Source organism: Oncorhynchus gorbuscha, unplaced genomic scaffold (assembly GCF_021184085.1).
Source record: "Oncorhynchus gorbuscha isolate QuinsamMale2020 ecotype Even-year unplaced genomic scaffold, OgorEven_v1.0 Un_scaffold_1834, whole genome shotgun sequence".
Taxonomy (NCBI): Eukaryota; Metazoa; Chordata; class Actinopteri; order Salmoniformes; family Salmonidae; genus Oncorhynchus; species Oncorhynchus gorbuscha.
Window position 1 is genome coordinate 49520 of NW_025746504.1, and position 20481 is coordinate 70000.

Below are 20481 nucleotides of genomic sequence, written 5' to 3' on the forward strand. Positions count from 1 at the left end.
CTGCCCCGCTATATCTCCAATGCTCAACCCTGCACCCGCTATATCTCCAATGCTCAACCCTCAACCCAATGCTCACCCTGCTATATCTCCAATGCTCAACCCTGCACCCCGCTATATATCTCCAATGCTCAACCCAATGCACCCTGCTATATCTCCAATGCTCAACCCTGCACCCTGCTATATCTCCAATGCTCAACCCTCTATATCTCCAATGCTCACCCTGCTATATCTCCAATGCTCAACCCTATATCTCTCCACCCTGCACCCTGCTATATCTCCAATGCCACCCTGCACCCTGCTATATCTTCTCAATCCTGCACCCTGATGCTCCATGCATGTATTTTCTATCCTCTGACAAAAACGCTAGTAACAGTCACATCTTCATTGATGACAGCAAGACTTGGAGAGAGGCTCAAGACCACTGCCGGGGTACGTACACAGACCTGGCCAGCATACGGTCCAGAGAGGAAAACCATCACGTCCAGAACATGTCACTGTCCCAGAGCATGTGGATTGGTCTCTTCAAAGACCCATGGAAGTGGTCAGATGGGAGCAACTCCTCATACCGCTTCTGGAAGACCAATCAGACTAACAACTTCAGAGGGGACCAGAACTGTACTTCTCTTATACTCAACGATAACAAGTGGAATGTCCAGTGGTGCAACATCAGTTGGGGGTTTGTCTGCCATGGTGGTGAGTTTGGTACATTTTTGTTAGATGGGATTCAAATTTTGACCGGTAGCAACTTTTAAGAAAGCAAATAGAAACAGAGAAAACAATTAAGATACAAAATAAAATCAAATTATATTGGTCACATTAATTAAGATGTAATTGCAGGAAATGCTTGTGTTTCTAGCTCCAACAGTGCAGTAATATCTAGCAATTCATAACAATACACACAACCTAAAAGTAAAAGAAAGGAATGAAAGAATATAGAAATATTAGGATGAGCCATGTCAGAGTGGCATAGACTAAAATACAGTAGAATAGAATACAGTATATACATATGAGATGAGTAAAGCAGTATGTAAACATGATTTAATGTGTTTGTTATGAATTAAATACATTTGACCCTTGATTCTAATGTATTTGTATATATTCCTTACAGAAATGAAGCGACCAACTACCCAGATGCCACCTACAACTCCTCCCACAGCTACTGTGCCACAAACAACTCCTCCCACAGCTACTGTGCTTGCCACTGCTGAACAGTCAACTACAGATGAAGTAACACCTAAGCTAACAACTACCCATTTTGTGCAGATCCAACATATTCTTTTAGATCTTTTACCAACCTCTGACCAAGCAACTACTGTAGGCTTACCTGTTCAAAACACTCCATCTACACCAGTACCAACTACTGTAGGCTTACCTGTTCAAAACACTCCATCTACACCAGTACCAACTACTGTAGGCTTACCTGTTCAAAACACTCCATCTACACCAGTACCAACTACTGTAGGCTTACCTGTTCAAAACACTCCATCTACACCAGTACCAACTACTGTAGGCTTACCTGTTCAAAACACTCCATCTACACCAGTACCAACTACTGTAGGCTTACCTGTTCAAAACACTCCATCTACACCAGTACCAACTACATTCACTACCACAGACCAAGGTTCAATTGAACAGTTAACTACAAAACACCTAACTACCGAACATGGAACTACTGTTAAAAAACCAACTACATTCAATACCACAGTAAATGTTACTGAACATTTGACTACTGAACGCCTAACGTCTGACCAAGCGACTATTGTACCTGTTCAAAGCAATATCGCTATGCCTGTACCAGCTTCATTGATTTCCTCAGAACATGCTTCAACTGAACAGTTAGCTAATGAACACCTAACCTCTGACCCAGCAACTCCTGTACCTGTTCAAAGCAATATCTCAATGCCTGTAGCAACTACATTAACTAGAGAGCAAGCAACTACTGGTTACATACATACAAGCGCTACTTTCAATACCACAGTGCGGGTTTCTACCGAACACACAAGCTCTGATCAAGCAATTACTGCACCTGTCCAAAATACTCCCTCTACACCTGTACCAACTATATTCACTACCACAGAGCAAGTGACTACTAGTTACATACCTACAAGTGCTATGACTGCACCTGTCCAAAACACTCCCTCATCGTCTGGACAAACTACATTCAATTCCACAGAACATACTTCACCAGAACAGTTAACTACTGAACACCTAACCTCTGACCCACTGACTACTGTACCTGTTCAAAAACAAACTACATCCAATACCATAGTGCGTGTTTCTACTGAACAGATGTCGACGAGACTCCAAACCTCTGACCCACTGACTACTGTACCTGTTAAAAAACAAACTACATCCAATACCACAGTGCATGTTTCTACTGAACAGATGTCGACGAGACTCCTAACCTCTGACCCACTGACTACTGTACCTGTTCAAAACACGACCTCAATGCCTGTACCAACTACATCCAATACCACAGTGCGTGTTTCTACTGAACACCTAACCTCTGACCCACTGACTACTGTACCTGTTCAAAACACGACCTCAATGCCTGTACCAACTACATCCAATACCACAGTGCGTGTTTCTACTGAACAGCTGTCTACCAGACTCCTAACCTCTGACCCAGTGACTACTGTACCTGTTCAAAAACCAACTACATCCAATACCACAGTGCGTGTTTCTACTGAACAGCTGTCTACCAGACTCCTAACCTCTGACCCAGTGACTACTGTACCTGTTCAAAAAACAACTACATCCAATACCACAGTGCGTGTTTCTACTGAACACCTAACCTCTGACCCAGTGACTACTGTACCTGTTCAAAACACTCCTTCTACACCTATACCAACTACATCCAATACCACAGTGCGTGTTTCTACTGAACAGCTGTCTACCAGACTCCTAACCTCTGACCCACTGACTACTGTACCTGTTCAAAACACGACCTCAATGCCTGTACCAATTACATCCAATACCACAGTGCGTGTTTCTACTGAACACCTAACCTCTGACCCACTGACTACTGTACCTGTTCAAAACACGACCTCAATGCCTGTACCAACTACATCCAATACCACAGTGCGTGTTTCTACCAGACTCCTAACCTCTGACCCAGTGACTACTGTACCTGTTCAAAACACGACCTCAATGCCTGTACCAACTACATCCAATACCACAGTGCGTGTTTCTACTGAACAGCTGTCTACCAGACTCCTAACCTCTGACCCAGTGACTACTGTACCTGTTCAAAAAACAACTACATCCAATACCACAGTGCGTGTTTCTACTGAACATCTAACCTCTGACCCAGTGACTACTGTACCTGTTCAAAACACTCCTTCTACACCTGTACCAATTACATCCAATACCACAGTGCGTGTTTCTACTGAACACCTAACCTCTGACCCAGTGACTACTGTACCTGTTCAAAAAACAACTACATCCAATACCACAGTGCGTGTTTCTACTGAACACCTAACCTCTGACCCACTGACTACTGTACCTGTTCAAAACACGACCTCAATGCCTGTACCAACTACATCCAATACCACAGTGCGTGTTTCTACTGAACACCTAACCTCTGACCCACTGACTACTGTACCTGTTCAAAACACGACCTCAATGCCTGTACCAACTACATCCAATACCACAGTGCGTGTTTCTACTGAACAGCTGTCTACCAGACTCCTAACCTCTGACCCAGTGACTACTGTACCTGTTCAAAAAACAACTACATCCAATACCACAGTGCGTGTTTCTACTGAACACCTAACCTCTGACCCAGTGACTACTGTACCTGTTCAAAACACTCCTTCTACACCTATACCAACTACATCCAATACCACAGTGCGTGTTTCTACTGAACAGCTGTCTACCAGACTCCTAACCTCTGACCCACTGACTACTGTACCTGTTCAAAACACGACCTCAATGCCTGTACCAACTACATCCAATACCACAGTGCGTGTTTCTACTGAACACCTAACCTCTGACCCACTGACTACTGTACCTGTTCAAAACACGACCTCAATGCCTGTACCAACTACATCCAATACCACAGTGCGTGTTTCTACTGGACACCTAACCTCTGACCCACTGACTACTGTACCTGTTCAAAACACGACCTCAACGCCTGTACCAACTACATCCAATACCACAGTGCGTGTTTCTACCAGACTCCTAACCTCTGACCCAGTGACTACTGTACCTGTTCAAAACACGACCTCAATGCCTGTACCAACTACATCCAATACCAGAGTGCGTGTTTCTACTGAACACCTAACCTCTGACCCAGTGACTACTGTACCTGTTCAAAACACTCCTTCTACACCTATACCAACTACATCCAATACCACAGTGCGTGTTTCTACTGAACAGCTGTCTACCAGACTCCTAACCTCTGACCCACTGACTACTGTACCTGTTCAAAACACGACCTCAATGCCTGTACCAACTACATCCAATACCACAGTGCGTGTTTCTACTGAACACCTAACCTCTGACCCACTGACTACTGTACCTGTTCAAAACACGACCTCAATGCCTGTACCAACTACATCCAATACCACAGTGCGTGTTTCTACTGGACACCTAACCTCTGACCCACTGACTACTGTACCTGTTCAAAACACGACCTCAACGCCTGTACCAACTACATCCAATACCACAGTGCGTGTTTCTACCAGACTCCTAACCTCTGACCCAGTGACTACTGTACCTGTTCAAAACACGACCTCAATGCCTGTACCAACTACATCCAATACCACAGTGCGTGTTTCTACTGAACACCTAACCTCTGACCCAGTGACTACTGTACCTGTTCAAAACACTCCTTCTACACCTTTACCAACTACATCCAATACCACAGTGCGTGTTTCTACTGAACAGCTGTCTACCAGACTCCTAACCTCTGACCCAGTGACTACTGTACCTGTTCAAAAAACAACTACATCCAATACCACAGTGCGTGTTTCTACTGAACACCTAACCTCTGACCCAGTGACTACTGTACCTGTTCAAAACACGACCTCAATGCCTGTACCAACTACATCCAATACCACAGTGCGTGTTTCTACTGACACCTAACCTCTGACCCACTGACTACTGTACCTGTTCAAAACACGACCTCAATGCCTGTACCAACTACATCCAATACCACAGTGCGTGTTTCTACTGAACACCTAACCTCTGACCCAGTGACTACTGTACCTGTTCAAAAACCAACTACATCCAATACCACAGTGCGTGTTTCTACTGAACAGCTGTCTACCAGACTCCTAACCTCTGACCCAGTGACTACTGTACCTGTTCAAAAACCAACTACATCCAATACCACAGTGCGTGATTCTACTGAACACCTAACCTCTGACCCACTGACTACTGTACCTGTTCAAAACACGACCTCGACGCCTGTACCAACTACATCCAATACCACAGTGCGTGTTTCTACTGAACATCTAACCTCTGACCCAGTGACTACTGTACCTGTTCAAATACCAACTACATCCAATACCACAGTGCGTGTTTCTACTGGACAGCTGTCTACCAGACTCCTAACCTCTGACCCAGTGACTACTGTACCTGTTCAAAAAACAACTACATCCAATACCACAGTGCGTGTTTCTACTGAACACCTAACCTCTGACCCAGTGACTACTGTACCTGTTCAAATACCAACTACATCCAATACCACAGTGCGTGTTTCTACTGGACATCTAACCTCTGACCCAGTGACTACTGTACCTGTTCAAATACCAACTACATCCAATACCACAGTGCGTGTTTCTACTGGACAGCTGTCTACCAGACTCCTAACCTCTGACCCACTGACTACTGTACCTGTTCAAAACACTCCTTCTACACCTGTACCAACTACATCCAATACCACAGTGCGTGTTTCTACTGAACAGCTGTCTACCAGACTCCTAACCTCTGACCCACTGACTACTGTACCTGTTCAAAACACGACCTCAATGCCTGTACCAACTACATCCAATACCACAGTGCGTGTTTCTACTGAACACCTAACCTCTGACCCAGTGACTACTGTACCTGTTCAAAACACTCCTTCTACACCTGTACCAACTACATCCAATACCACAGTGCGTGTTTCTACTGAACAGCTGTCTACCAGACTCCTAACCTCTGACCCACTGACTACTGTACCTGTTCAAAACACGACCTCAATGCCTGTACCAACTACATCCAATACCACAGTGCGTGTTTCTACTGAACAGCTGTCTACCAGACTCCTAACCTCTGATCCACTGACTACTGTACCTGTTCAAAAACCAACTACATCCAATACCACAGTGCGTGTTTCTACTGAACACCTAACCTCTGACCCACTGACTACTGTACCTGTTCAAAACACGACCTCAACGCCTGTACCAACTACATCCAATACCACAGTGCGTGTTTCTACTGGACACCTAACCTCTGACCCACTGACTACTGTACCTGTTCAAAACACGACCTCAATGCCTGTACCAACTACATCCAATACCACAGTGCGTGTTTCTACTGGACAGCTGTCTACCAGACTCCTAACCTCTGACCCACTGACTACTGTACCTGTTCAAAACACGACCTCGACGCCTGTACCAACTACATCCAATACCACAGTGCGTGTTTCTACTGAACACCTAACCTCTGACCCACTGACTACTGTACCTGTTCAAATACCAACTACATCCAATACCACAGTGCGTGTTTCCACTGAAGATGCAACTCCTGAACGCTCAACCGCTAACCAAGCCACTACTGCTTACTTACCTGAAACAACTGTACCTGTTGGAAAGACTCCCTCAACACCAGTACCAACTATGTTCAATACCACAGTGCATGTTTCTACTGAACACCTAACCTCTGAACCACTGACTACTGTACCTGTTCAAAAACCAGCTACGTTCAATACCACAGTGCGTGTTTCTACTGAACACCTAACCTCTGACCCACTGACTACTGTACCTGTTCAAAAACCAGCTACGTTCAATACCACAGTGCGTGTTTCTACTGAACACCTAACCTCTGACCCAGTGACTACTGTACCTGTTCAAGATAGGACCTCAACGCCTGTACCAAGTACATTCAATACCACAGTGCATGTTTCTACTGGACACCTAACCTCTGACCCAGTCACTACTGTACCTGTTCAAGACAGGACCTCAACGTCTATACCAACTACATTCAATAGAACAGACCAAGTTTCTACTGAACAGTTAACTACTGAACACCTAAATACAGAAAGTGCACCTACTGTACCTTTTCAAAGCATTATCTCTACGTCTGTACCAACTACCACAGAAAATGCTTCGACTGAAATGTTAACTACTGAACACTCAACTACAGAGAAAGTGACTACTGATTTCTCACCTACAAGAGCTTCTAATGCTAATGTCCAAAACATTTCCTCAACGTCTTTACCGAGTACATTCAATACCACAGTGCATGTTTCAACTGAACACCTAACCTCTGACCCAGTGACTACTGTACCTGTTCAAGATAGGACCTCAACGCCTGTACCAAGTACATTCAATACCACAGTGCATGTTTCTACTGGACACCTAACCTCTGACCCAGTCACTACTGTACCTGTTCAAGACAGGACCTCAACATCTTTACCGAGTACATTCAATACCACAGTGCATGTTTCAACTGAACACCTAACCTCTGACCCAGTGACTACTGTACCTGTTCAAGATAGGACCTCAACATCTTTACCGAGTACATTCAATACCACAGTGCATGTTTCAACTGAACACCTAACCTCTGACCCAGTGACTACTGTACCTGTTCAAGATAGGACCTCAACGCCTGTACCAAGTACATTCAATACCACAGTGCATGTTTCTACTGGACACCTAACCTCTGACCCAGTCACTACTGTACCTGTTCAAGACAGGACCTCAACATCTTTACCGAGTACATTCAATACCACAGTGCATGTTTCAACTGAAGAGGCGACTACTAAACAACTTACTACTGAGAATGTAAAACATCAATCAACAACTGAGACTGCAGACACAGAAATGCAACACAGCATTACACAAGTGACTACTGAACATACTTCTGCCCTACATATAACCACAGTGGCTGAGACTGCTCCATACAGTACTACAGAGCCTGTCAGTCTCTCCACTGTTATGCCAAATGAAAACAGTCAAGGTTTAAGTCCAGGTAACTTTCATCATTATATCACAATTATTGACATGTTGAAAGCCTAATAGTCTCTTTTTTGTTTGGCTGTGGTTTTATGTTGTTTCAAAGATGTTATATTACAGAGCAGAGGTATAAATGCATACAAATCTACATTTTGTTGAATGGGCTCCATGTTATCTATCTTTAATATCTTTATTTCTCTCAGACAACCTGATATTGATCCATGAGAACATGACGTGGAACGAGGCCGTGAGCTACTGCAGAGAGCACCACGTTGACCTGGTCTCGATCACTACAGAGCTGCTTCAGTACTGGGTGGCAGAGAGGGCTGCCAACGCCACCTCATCCCACGTCTGGGTGGGCCTGCGCTTCACCTGTTCATTCCACTTCTGGTTCTGGATCAGGTCTGATGCAGGCTGCTACCAGAACTGGGCCCCCGGGCACGGCTCAGACAGCCAGCAGGACTGTGGGATTGCAGGGGCTGTAGAGGCCACCGGGAGGCAGCAATGGGTTAGTCTGGAGGAGAACCAGAGGCTCAACTTCATCTGCTACAAATGTTCTGGGGACAGTGGTGAGGGGTTGATACATCCCTGATTCGGACAACTTTTGTATTATGTATGTTTCTTGGGCAACGTGAAAAATGTACACTACCGTTCAAAGGTTTGGGGACACTTAGAAATGTCCTTGTTTTTGAAAGAAAGCACATTTTTGTCCATAAAATAACATCAAGTTGATCAGACACATAGTGTAGATATTGTTAATGTTGTAAATGACTATTGTAGCTGGAAATGGCAGATTTTTTATGGAATATCTACATAGGCGTACAGATGTCCATTATCAGCAACCATCACTCCTGTGTTCCAATGACACGTTGTGTCACCAAGTTTATCATTTTAAAAGGCTAATTGATCATTAGAAAACTCTTTAGCAACTATGTTAGCACAGCTGAAAACTGTTCTGATTAAAGAAGCAATAAAACAACAATAGACAGCTGTATGGGTATGGTTCTGTATGTTTTAGTGTGTTATTGTTGAGTTCTTGTTTGGCACTCCATTTTATGAATAAGAGTTTGCATTACTGGGCCCGGGAGAAGAGAGAGTGGATGACATCTTGGACATGGGAGCAGGTTATGGCAGGGGACAAGACCCTGCCATGGAAACAGGCGGAAGTAGCAAGGGAGGAACGACAACGTAGCAGGCACGAGAGGCACACGGGGGCACACGGGGAGATTGGCAGAGTTGGGTTATAGACCTGAGCCAACTCCCCGTGCTTACCGTGGGGAGAAGCATGGTACTGGTCAGGCACCATGTTATGCGATGGAGCACACGGTGTCTCCAGTGCACGTTCACAGCCCGGTGCGCTACATCCCAGCTCCCCGCATCTGCCGGGCTAGGGTGAGCATCCAGCTAGGAAGGATGGTGCCCGCTCAGCGTGCCTGGTCTCCAGTGCGTCTCTTCGGCCCAGGATATCCTGCGCCGGCTCTGCACACTGTGTCTCCAGTGCCAGATCCCCGCGTTTGCAGGGCGAAGATAACCATCCAGCCAGGACGGGTTGTGCAGGCTCTACGCTCGAGACCTCCTGTGCGTCTCCACGGCCCACTGTATCCGGTGCCTCCGCCAAGAACCAAGCCTCCAGTATGTCTCCCCAGCCTGGTGAGCTGCCCCACTCCAGTGATGATAAATGGCAAGAAGCCTCCAGTGATGATCCATGGCAAGAAGCCTCCAGTGATGATCCATGGCACGAAGCCTCCAGTGATGATCCATGGCAAGAAGCCTCCAGTGATGATCCGTGGTACGAAGCCTCTAGTGAGGATCCATGGCAAGAAGCCTCCAGTGATGATCCATGGCACGAAGCCTCCAGTGATGATCCATGGCAAGAAGCCTCCAGTGATGATCCATGACACAAAGCCTCCAGTGATGATCCATGGCACAAAGCCTCCAACAACGGCCTCCAGTCCGGAGCCTCCAGCGACGGCTTCCAGTCCAGAGCCTCCAGCGACGGCCTCCTGTCCGGAGCCGCCAGTGATGGTACCCAGTCCGGGGCCCGCAGCGAGGGTCCCCAGTCCGTGGCCCGTAGCCAGGGTCCCCAGTCCGGGGCCAGCAGCGAGGGTCCCCAGTCCGGGGCCAGCAGCGAGGGTCCCCAGTCCGGGGCCGGCGGCGAGGGTCCCCAGTCCGGGGCCGGCGGCGAGGGTCCCCAGTCCAGGGCCGGCGGCGAGGGTCCCCAGTCCGGGGTCGGCGACGAGGGTCCCCACACCAGAGGTGCCACCAAAGTGGGGTGAGCTAGAGGTGGAGCGGGGTCTATGTCCCGCACCAGGACCGCCACCAGGGATAGATGCCCACCCGGAACCTCCCCTATAGATTCAGGTTTTGTGGCCAGAGTCCACACCTTTGGGGGAGGGGGGGGGGTACTGTCATGCCCTGAACTTAGAGAGCCTTTTTATGTCTCTATTTGTTTTGGTCAGTGTCACGACTTCCGCCGAAGTCGGCCCTTCTCCTTGTTCGGGTGGTGTTCGGCGGTCGACGTCACCGGCTTTCTAGTCACTACCGATCCATTTTTCTGTTTCGTTTGGTTTTGTCTGATTACATACACACCTTACATTCCCTCATTACATTCCCTATTTAACCATCGGACATACATTTCTGTTCTGTCTGTGATTGTTTATGTCGATAGGGGTTGTGTTTGTGTTAGTTATGTTGTATGTTCCATTTTTGGAATTTTGCTTTATTCTTTGAGTAAACTCAGTTGGATTACTCCATACCTGTGTCCTGCGCCTGACTCCGCTTTCACTCTGCACCCAATCGCTGACAGAATCACGAACCATTCAAATGGAGTCAGCAGGTACAGCCAGCCCTTCTCTCCCAGTAGAGGAGCGAGTTCAGCAGCAACCATGTTAAACTGGCTAGGGACAGCCATGGATCGCGTGTTGCAAACTATGGACAGATGGGAGAGAGGAGGCTTTCCTGTCAACGCTACTACACCACCACCCGCGCCTCAACCTACACCGATGTCCACCCCTCCTTCGTCAAGTCCCAGTGGAATTTGGCTCCCGCTCCCAGGAGTGTATGACGGATCAGTTGCCGGTGCCAGGGGTTCCTACTCCAGCTGGAGCTCTACCTGGCAGCTGTTCAGCCAGGTCCTTCCGGACGGGAGAGAGTGGGCGCTCTCATCTCCTGCCTGACTGGAAAAGCCCTGGAGTGGGCCAACGCCATCTGGGGAAGGGAAGGTCCGACTCTGGATGACTACGAGGATTTCTCCCGGGAGAGAGACTGTTTCATCTAAGACAGGGGATGAGGAGGGGGATGAGGAGTGCTCAAGAGTTCGCACTGGACTCGAACTCTGGCATCTGGTGCGGGATGGAATGAGCGGGCCCTGATCGACCACTACAGGTGTAGTTTACGTGAGGACGTTCGTAGGGAGCTAGCCTGCAGGGACACTACTCTCAACCTGGACCTGCTGGTGGACTTGTCTATCCGGCTGGATAACCTGTTGGCCTCCCATGGACGTCTGGATCGGGGACCGCCCGTTCCATTACCAAGCACATTGGATCCCACACCTATGGAGTTAGGAGGGGCCTTAGATAGTCGTCCTTTGGGGTTGGGGCTAATTGGTGAGGTCACAGTGCCCACTGCTATGAGAACACGGGGGGATCACGAGGAGAGAATTAGTCTCTTCCTGATCGACTCTCCTGCGTTTCCTGTTGTATTGAGTCTTCCTTGGTTGGCCTCTCATGATCCTATTATTTCGTGGCAACAGAGGGCTCTCAAGGAATGGTCCTGTCAGTGTTCAGGGAGGTGTGTTGGTGTTTCCTTAGGTGCCACTACGGTGGAAAGTCCAAACCAGGTTTCCACCATGCACATTCCCCCCGAATATGCCGATTTGGCACTCGCCTTCTGTACAAAGAAGGCGACTCAATTACCACCCCATCGACAGGGGGATTGTGCGATAGATATCTTGGTAGATGCTGCACTTCCCAGGAGTCATGTGTATCCTCTGTCACAGGAGGAGACGATGACTATATAGACATATGTCACCGAATCTCTGGGACAACGGTACATTCAACCTTCCATCTCACCTGTCTCCTCGAGCTTATTTTTTGTGAAGAAAAAGGATGGAGGTTTGCGCCCATGTATTGATTATCGAGGTTTGAATAAGATCACTGTAAAATACAGTTACCCGCTACTGCTCATAGCCAGTATGACTGAGTCATTACACTGGGCACGCTTCTTCACAAAATTGGACCTCAGGAGCGCTTACAACCTGGTGCGTATCCGGGCGGGAGAAGAGTGGAAGACAGCATTTAGCACACATTCTGGGCATTATGAGTACCTCGTCATGCTGTACGGTTTAATGAATGCTCCATCAGTCTTCCAATCCTTTGTAGATGAGATTTTCAGGGACCTGCACGGGCAGGGTGTAGTGGTGTATATAGATGACATTCTAATATACACCGCTACACGCGCCGAGCATGTGTCCCTGGTACGCAGGGTGCTTGGTAGACTGTCTGAACATGACCTGTACGTCAAGGCTGAGAAATGTCTGTTCTTCCAACAGTCCATCTCCTTCCTAGGGTTCCCCCCTGTGCATTCTTTTCGAAGAAGCTCAGCCCGGCGGAGTGAAACTATGATGTGGGGGATCGGGAGGTGTTAGCTGTTGTCATGGCTCTGAAAGCGTGGAGACATTGGCTTGAGGGGGCTAGACACCCTTTTCTCATTTGGACTGACCACCCCAATCTGGAGTACATTCGAGCAGCGAGGAGACTGAACCCTCGCCAGGCAAGGTGGGCCATGTTTTTTACCCATTTTGTTTTCACCCTTTCCTACAAACCAGGTTCCCAGAACGTGAAGGCAGACGCACTGTCCCGGCTGTATGACACAGAGGCGCGGTCCACGGATCCCACTCCCATAATTCCAGCTTCTCGCCTGGTGGCACCGGTGGTTTGGGAGGTGGACGCGGACATCGAGTGGGCGTCACGTGCAGAGCCTACTCCCCCTGAGTGTCCAGCTGGGCTTCTGTACGTTCCGTTTGATGTCCGCGATCGTTTGATCTGTTGGGCTCACACGTCACCCTCATTTGGTCATCCTGGCATCTGTCGGACGGTGCGCTGCCTTGCTGGGAAGTACTGGTGGCCCACTTTAGCTAAGGATGTGAGGGTGTATGTTTCCTCCTGTTCAGTATGCGCACAGTGCAAGGCACCTAGACACCTGCCCGGAGGGAAATTACAACCACTTCCCATTCCACAACGACCGTGGTCACACCTATCGGTGGATTTCGTGATGGATCTGCCCCCGTCGCGGGGTAACACCACGATTCTGGTCTTTGTGGATCGGTTTTCTAAGTCCTACCGCCTTCTTCCTTTGCCCGGTCTCCCTACAGCTCTACAAACTGCGGAGGCCATTTTCACCCACGTATTCCGGCACTACGGGGTGCCTGAGGATGTAGTTTCTGATCGTGGTCCCCAATTCACGTCTAGAGTATGGAGGGCGTTTATGGAACGCCTGGGGGTCTCGGTCAGCCTTACCTCAGGTTTTCACCCTGAGAGTAACGGGCAGGTGGAAAGAGTCAACCAGAATGTGGGTAGGATTCTGCGGTCCTATTGCCAGGACCGGCCTAGGGAGTGTGCCCAAAACTCCTTCCGCCACTCCTCTACCAACCTATCACCATTTCAATGTGTGCTGGGTTATCAGCCGGTCCTGGCACCATGGCATCAGAGCCAGATCGAGGCTCCTGCGTTGGATGAATGGTTTCGGCACTCAGAGGAGACATGGAAAGCTGCCCGTGTGCGGCTACAACGGGCCGTCAGGAGGCAAAAGGCGAGTGCTGACCACTACCGCAGTGAGGCCCCGGAGTATGCACTGGTAGATCAGGTCTGGTTCTCGACCCGAAACCTACCCCATCATCTGCCCTGCCGGAAGCTGGGTCCGTGGTTTGTGGGGCCATTTAAAGTCCTGAGGAGACTGAACGAGGTTTGTTATAGGTTACAACTCCCCCTGATTATCACATTAACCCCTCGTTCCTTGTGTCTCTCCTCAGGCCGGTGGTGGCTGGTCCACTCCAGCAGTCTGAGGTGCGGGAGGTTCCTCCGCCCCCCTCTGAACATCAAGGAGGTCCCAGTGTATACCTTACGAGCCATCATGGACTCAAGGCGTCGGGCCTTCAGTACCTGGTGGAGTACCTGGTGGAGTGGGAGGGGAACGGCCCGGGAGGAGAGATGCTGGGTACCGGTGGAGGACATCCTAGATCCCATTACTACAGGAATTTCACCGTCTCCACCCGGATCGCCCTGGGTCCCGTCCTCCTGATCATCCCCGAGGCCGGTGTCGGTGCGTTGCTGGAGCCGTGCGTCAAAGGGAGGGGGGGGGGTACTGTCACGACTTCCCCCGTCAGCACTTCTCCTTGTTCGGGGTGTCGAAGTCACCAGCTTTCTATTCACTACCGATCCATTTTTCTGTTTTGTTTTGTCTGATTACATACACACCTGTTTTACATTCCCTCATTAACCATCTGACATACATTTATATATATATATGCCATTTAGCAGACGCTTTTATCCAAAGCGACTTACAGTCATGTGTGCATACATTCTACGTATGGGTGGTCCTGGGGATCGAACCCACTACCCTGGCGTTACAAGCGCCATGCTCTACCAACTGAGCTACAGAAGGACCACATTTCTGTTCTGTCTGTGATTGTTTATGTCGTTAGTGGTTGTGTTTGTGTTAGAGTTTTGTTGTATGTTCCATTTTTGGAATTTTGCTTTATTCTTTGAGTAAACTCAGTTGGATTACTCCATACATATGTCCTGCGCCTGACTCCGTTTTCACTCTGCACCCAATCACTGACAGTCAGGGTGTGATATGGGTGGGCATTCTATGTTCTGTTTTCTATGTTTTTGTATTTCTATGTTTTGGCCGGGTATGGTTCTCAATCAGGGACAGCTGTCTATCGTTGTCTCTGATTGGGAATCATACTTAGGTAGCCTTTTTCCCTTTGGTCATTGTTAGGGGCACTATAGCCCTTGTAAACTTCACAGTCGTTTTAGTTATTTCTTGATTTGTTGGCGACATAAAAAATAAAATATACGCTCACAACGCTGCACCTTGGTCTTATTCCGACGACGGCCGTGACAATTTTAAACAACTGCTACATTGACACAGCAGTTAAACATTTTCATTGTATGTGTGATACATTCTTGTCTGAAAATGTTTTAATCTCAATAAATATGATTGGACCAGCTGTTCTCCCAATCAGAGTTATCACTAGACTAAAAGATCTCCTTTAATTTCCATTATTCCTTACTGTGGGTATTACCTTTTTATCAAAATTTGGCTTATTTTAACTGATATAATCAGCAGTGTACTTTTTCCTGAGAACTGTGATTGAACGGCTTTATTTATCTTTAACCTTCATTTAACTAGGCAAGTCCGTTAAGAAAAAATCTACTTTACAATGACGGCCTACCGGGGAACAGTGGATTAATGGCCTTGTTCAGGGGCAGAATGACAGATTTTTACCTTGTCAGCTCAGGGATTCGATCCAGCAACCTTTACGGTTACTGGCCCAATACTCTAACCATCAGGATACCTGCCGCCTTCAAGCTTTAGGGCTCGATTAAATCTATATCACCGAACTTCAGCGCTATTGAAATGTAAAGGAAATGTAAATGCAGCCTTTTCACTGAATGCAGTCTCCACTAACGCCGGAACATTGCCTTTAAATTAAATCAGCTCTGAATTTCCGCTATACCGATCGAATCGAGCCATTTGACAACCTTCGGGAACACTTTTTTGGGATAATTATTTTTGTTGGTATAGTCCATCTGCAGATGCTCTACAGATTATCTACAGACTATTAGTCCGACTAACAGACAATTAGTACTACTAACCCTAGCTCCGTTTGGCCGGTAGGGATATCCTTGTCTCATCGCGCACCAGCGACTCCTGTGGCGGGCCGGGCACAGTGCACACTAACCAAGGTCGCCAGGTTCATGGTGTTTCCTCCGACACATTGGTGCGGCTGGCTTCCGGGTTGGATGTGCGCTGTGTTAAGAAGCAGTGCGGCTTGGTTGGGTTGTGTTTCGGAGGACGCATGACTTTTGACCTTTGTCTCTCCCGAGCCCGTACGGGAGTTGTAGTGATGAGACAAGATAGTAACTACTAATAATTGGATACTACGAAATTGGGGGAAAAAGGAGGTAAACTTTAAAAATAAAAAGACAGAATGACTAAACGGGGCGTAACTGCAATCTACTGTAGAGATAGCCTGCAGAGTTCTGTCATACTATCCAGGTCTATGTCCAAACAGTTTGAACATCTACTTTTAAAAATCCTTCTCTCCAGAAATTACATTTACATTTACATTTAAGTCATTTAGCAGACGCTCTTATCCAGAGCGACTTACAAATTGGTGCATTCACCTTATGACATCCAGTGGAACAGTCACTTTACAATAGTGCATCTAAATCTTAAAGGGGGGGGGTGAGAGGGATTACTTATCCTATCCTAGGTATTCCTTAAAGAGGTGGGGTTTCAGGTGTCTCCGGAAGGTGGTGATTGACTCCGCTGTCCTGGCGTCGAGAGGGAGTTTGTTCCACCATTGGGGGGGCCAGAGCAGCGAACAGTTTTGACTGGGCTGAGCGGGAGCTGTACTTCCTCAGTGGTAGGGAGGCGAGCAGGCCAGAGGTGGATGAACGCAGTGCCCTTGTTTGGGTGTAGGGCCTGATCAGAGCCTGGAGGTACTGAGGTGCCGTTCCCCTCACAGCTCCGTAGGCAAGCACCATGGTCTTGTAGCGGATGCGAGCTTCAACTGGAAGCCAGTGGAGAGAACGGAGGAGCGGGGTGACGTGAGAGAACTTGGGAAGGTTGAACACCAGACGGGCTGCGGCGTTCTGGATGAGTTGAAGGGGTTTAATGGCACAGGCAGGGAGCCCAGCCAACAGCGAGTTGCAGTAATCCAGACGGGAGATGACAAGTGCCTGGATTAGGACCTGCGCCGCTTCCTGTGTGAGGCAGGGTCGTACTCTGCGGATGTTGTAGAGCATGAACCTACAGGAACGGGCCACCGCCTTGGTGTTGGTTGAGAACGACAGGGTGTTGTCCAGGATCACGCCAAGGTTCTTAGCGCTCTGGGAGGAGGACACAATGGAGTTGTCAACCGTGATGGCAAGATCATGGAACGGGCAGTCCTTCCCTGGGAGGAAGAGCAGCTCCGTCTTGCCGAGGTTCAGCTTGAGGTGGTGATCCGTCATCCACACTGATATGTCTGCCAGACATGCAGAGATGCGATTCGCCACCTGGTCATCAAAAGGGGGAAAGGAGAAGATTAATTGTGTGTCGTCTGCATAGCAATGATAGGAGAGACCATGTGAGGTTATGACAGAGCCAAGTGACTTGGTGTATAGCGAGAATAGGGAGAGGGCCTAGAACAGAGCCCTGGGGGACACCAGTGGTGAGAGCGCGTGGTGAGGAGACAGATTCTCGCCACACCACCTGGTAGGAGAGACCTGTCAGGTAGGACGCAATCCAAGCGTGGGCCGCGCTGGAGATGCCCAACTCGGAGAGGGTGGAGAGGAGGATCTGATGGAAGGATGAGAGCAGAGGAGAGAGAGTTAGCTTTAGCAGTGCGGAGCGCCTCCGTGATACAGAGGAGAGCAGTCTCAGTTGAATGACTAGTCTTGAAACCTGACTGATTTGGATCAAGAAGGTCAATCAGAGAGAGATAGCGGGAGAGCTGGCCAAGGACGGCACGTTCAAGAGTTTTGGAGAGAAAAGAAAGAAGGGATACTGGTCTGTAATTGTTGACATCGGAGGGATCGAGTGTAGGTTTTTTCAGAAGGGGTGCAACTCTCGCTCTCTTGAAGACGGAAGGGACGTAGCCAGTGGTCAGGGATGAGTTGATGAGTGAGGTGGGGTAAGGGAGAAGGTCCCAGCTGCTCCCAGCTGTGCCTTGGACACCATATGTGAATTGATTGCCCCCCATCTATCATCAGCGTTCGTACTGCTAGGTGTCCTAAATTGGGACATGCTTAACACCCCCGGCCATCCTACAATCTAAGCTAGATGCCCTCAATGTCACACAAATTATCAATGAACCTACCAGGTACAACCCCAAATCCGTAAACATGGGCACCCTCATGGATATCATCCTGACCAACTTGCCCTCTAAATACACTGCTGTTTTCAACCAGGATCTCAGCAATCACTGCCTCATTGCCTGCGTCCGTTATGGGTCCGCGGTCAAACGACAACCCCTCATCACTGTCAAGCGCTCCCTAAAACACTTCTGTGAGCATGCCTTTCTAATCAACCTGAGCTGGGTATCCTGGAAGGATATTGACCTCATTCCGTCAGTAGAGGATGACATCTTAAAAAGCATGCCCCTTTTAAAAAATGTAGAACTAAGAACAGATATAGCCCTTGGTTCACTCCAGACTTGACTGGCCTTGACGAGCACAAAAACATCCTGTGACGTACTGCACTAGCATCGAATAGTCCCTGCTATATGCAACTTTTCAGGGAAGTCAGGAACTAACGCACACAGTCAGTTAGGAAAGCAAAGGCTAGCTTTTTCAAACAGAAATTTGTATCCTGCAGCACTAATTCCAAAAGGTTTTGGGACATTGTAAACTCCATGGAGAATAAGAGTACCTCCTCTCTAGGAAACACTGTCACCGCTGATGAATCCACGTTAATCGAGAACTTCAATAAGCATTTCTCTACGGCTGGCCATGCTTTCCACCTGGCTAACCAACCCCGGCCAACAGTTCTGCACCCCCCGCAGAAACTGGCCAAAGTCCCCCCACCCCCCCTCCCTCCACTTGTCCTTCACCCAAATCCAGACAGCTGATGTTCTGAAATAGCTGCAAAATCTGGATCCCTACAAATCAGCTGGGCAAGACAATCTGGACATTCTCTTTCTAAAACTATTCGCCGCCATTGTTGCAACCCCTATTACTAGTCTGTTCAACTTCTCTTTTGTATCGTCTGAGATTCCTAAAGATTAGAAAGCGGCCACAGTCATCCCCCTCTTCAAAGGGGGTGACACTCTAGACCAAAACTGTTACAGACCTATGTCCATCCTGCCTTGCCTTCCTAAAGTCTTCGAAAGCCAAGTGAACAAACAGATCACCGACCATTTCAAATCCCACGTACCTTCTCCGCTATGCAATCTGGTTTCCGAGCTGGTCATGGGTGCACCTCAGCCACGCTCAACGTGCTAAACGATATCATAACCGCCATCGATAAAAGACAGTACTGTACAGCAGTCTTCATCAACCTGGCCAAGGCTTTCGACTCTGTCAATCACCGTATTCTTATCGGCAGACTCAACAGCCTTGGTTTCTCTAATGACTGCCTCACCTGGTTCACTAACTACTTCTCAGATAGAGTTCAGTGTGTCAAATTGGAGGGCCTGTTGTCCAGACCTCTGGCAGCCTCTATGGGGTGGCACAGGGTTCAATTCTCGGGCCGACTCATTTCTCTGTATTTATCAATGATGTCGCTCTTGCTGTGGGTGATTCTTTGATCCACCTCCACGCAGACGACACCATTCTGTATACATCTGGCCCTTCTTTGGACACTGTGTTAACAAACCTCCAAACGAGCTTCAACGCCATACAACACTCCTTCCGTGCCCTTCAACTGCTCTTAAATGCTAGTAAAACTAAATGCATGCTCTTCAACCGATCACTGCCCTCACCCGCCCACCCGACTAGCATCACTGCTCTGGACGGTTCTGACTTAGAATATGTGGACAACTATAAATACCTAGGTGTCTGGTTAGACTGTAAACTCTCCTTCCAGACTCATATTAAGCATCTACCATCCAAAGTTAAATCTAGAAACGGCTTCCTATTTCGCAACAAAGCCTCCTTCACTCATGCTGCCAAACATACCCTCGTCAAACTGACTATCCTACCGATCCTTGACTTCGGCGATGTCATTTACAAAATAGCCTCCAACACTCTACTCAGCAAATTGGATGTAGTCTATCACAGTGCCATCCGTTTTGTCACCAAAGCCCCATATACTACCTACCACTGTGACCTGTATGCTCTCGTTGGCTGGTCCTCACTACATATTCGTTGCCAAACCCACTGGCTCCAGGTCATCTATAAGTCTTTGCAGGTAAAGTTCCGCCTTATCTCAGCTCACTGGTCACCATAGCAACACTCCCCCGTGACATGCGCTCCAGCAGGTATATTTCACTGGTCATCCCCAAAGCCAGCACCTACTTTGACGGCCTTTCCTTCCAGTTCTCTGCTGCTATTGACGGAAACTAATTGCAAAATCACTGAAGTTGGAGACTTATATCTACCTCACT

General features: G+C 48.2%; 2 protein-coding genes across 3 annotated transcripts; both read left to right on the plus strand.

Annotated features, from left to right (window-relative positions):
• The first annotated feature begins 335 nt into the window (after positions 1-335).
• LOC124024362 (mucin-2-like) lies at positions 336-5088 on the plus strand. The gene is made up of 2 exons (XM_046338301.1): positions 336-693; positions 1109-5088. Exons 1-2 carry the CDS (start codon positions 336-338, stop codon positions 5086-5088), a joined length of 4338 nt encoding a protein of 1445 aa, XP_046194257.1.
• Positions 5089-5141: 53 nt separating this feature from the next.
• On the plus strand, positions 5142-8994 carry LOC124024358 (mucin-5AC-like). 2 transcript variants are annotated; one of them, XM_046338293.1, is made up of 3 exons: positions 5142-7435; positions 7733-8181; positions 8369-8994. In XM_046338293.1, exons 1-3 carry the CDS (start codon positions 5976-5978, stop codon positions 8755-8757), a joined length of 2298 nt encoding a protein of 765 aa, XP_046194249.1. In that variant the 5' UTR covers positions 5142-5975; the 3' UTR covers positions 8758-8994. The 2 variants fall into 2 exon arrangements, with proteins under 2 accessions (XP_046194249.1, XP_046194248.1); XM_046338292.1 differs by having other exon boundaries at positions 5152-8181.
• The last annotated feature ends 11487 nt before the right edge of the window (positions 8995-20481 follow it).

Bases quoted from the DNA above. Each gene is read 5' to 3' on its own strand.
- LOC124024362 (XM_046338301.1), top strand. From the start codon at position 336: ATGTATTTTCTATCCTCTGACAAAAACGCTAGTAACAGTCACATCTTC. The intron at 694-1,108 runs GTGAGTTTGGTA...TATTCCTTACAG, and splicing joins GGGGTTTGTCTGCCATGGTG to AAATGAAGCGACCAACTACC.
- LOC124024358 (XM_046338292.1), top strand. From the start codon at position 5,976: ATGCCTGTACCAACTACATCCAATACCACAGTGCGTGTTTCTACTGAA. The intron at 8,182-8,368 runs GTAACTTTCATC...TATTTCTCTCAG, and splicing joins CAGTCAAGGTTTAAGTCCAG to ACAACCTGATATTGATCCAT.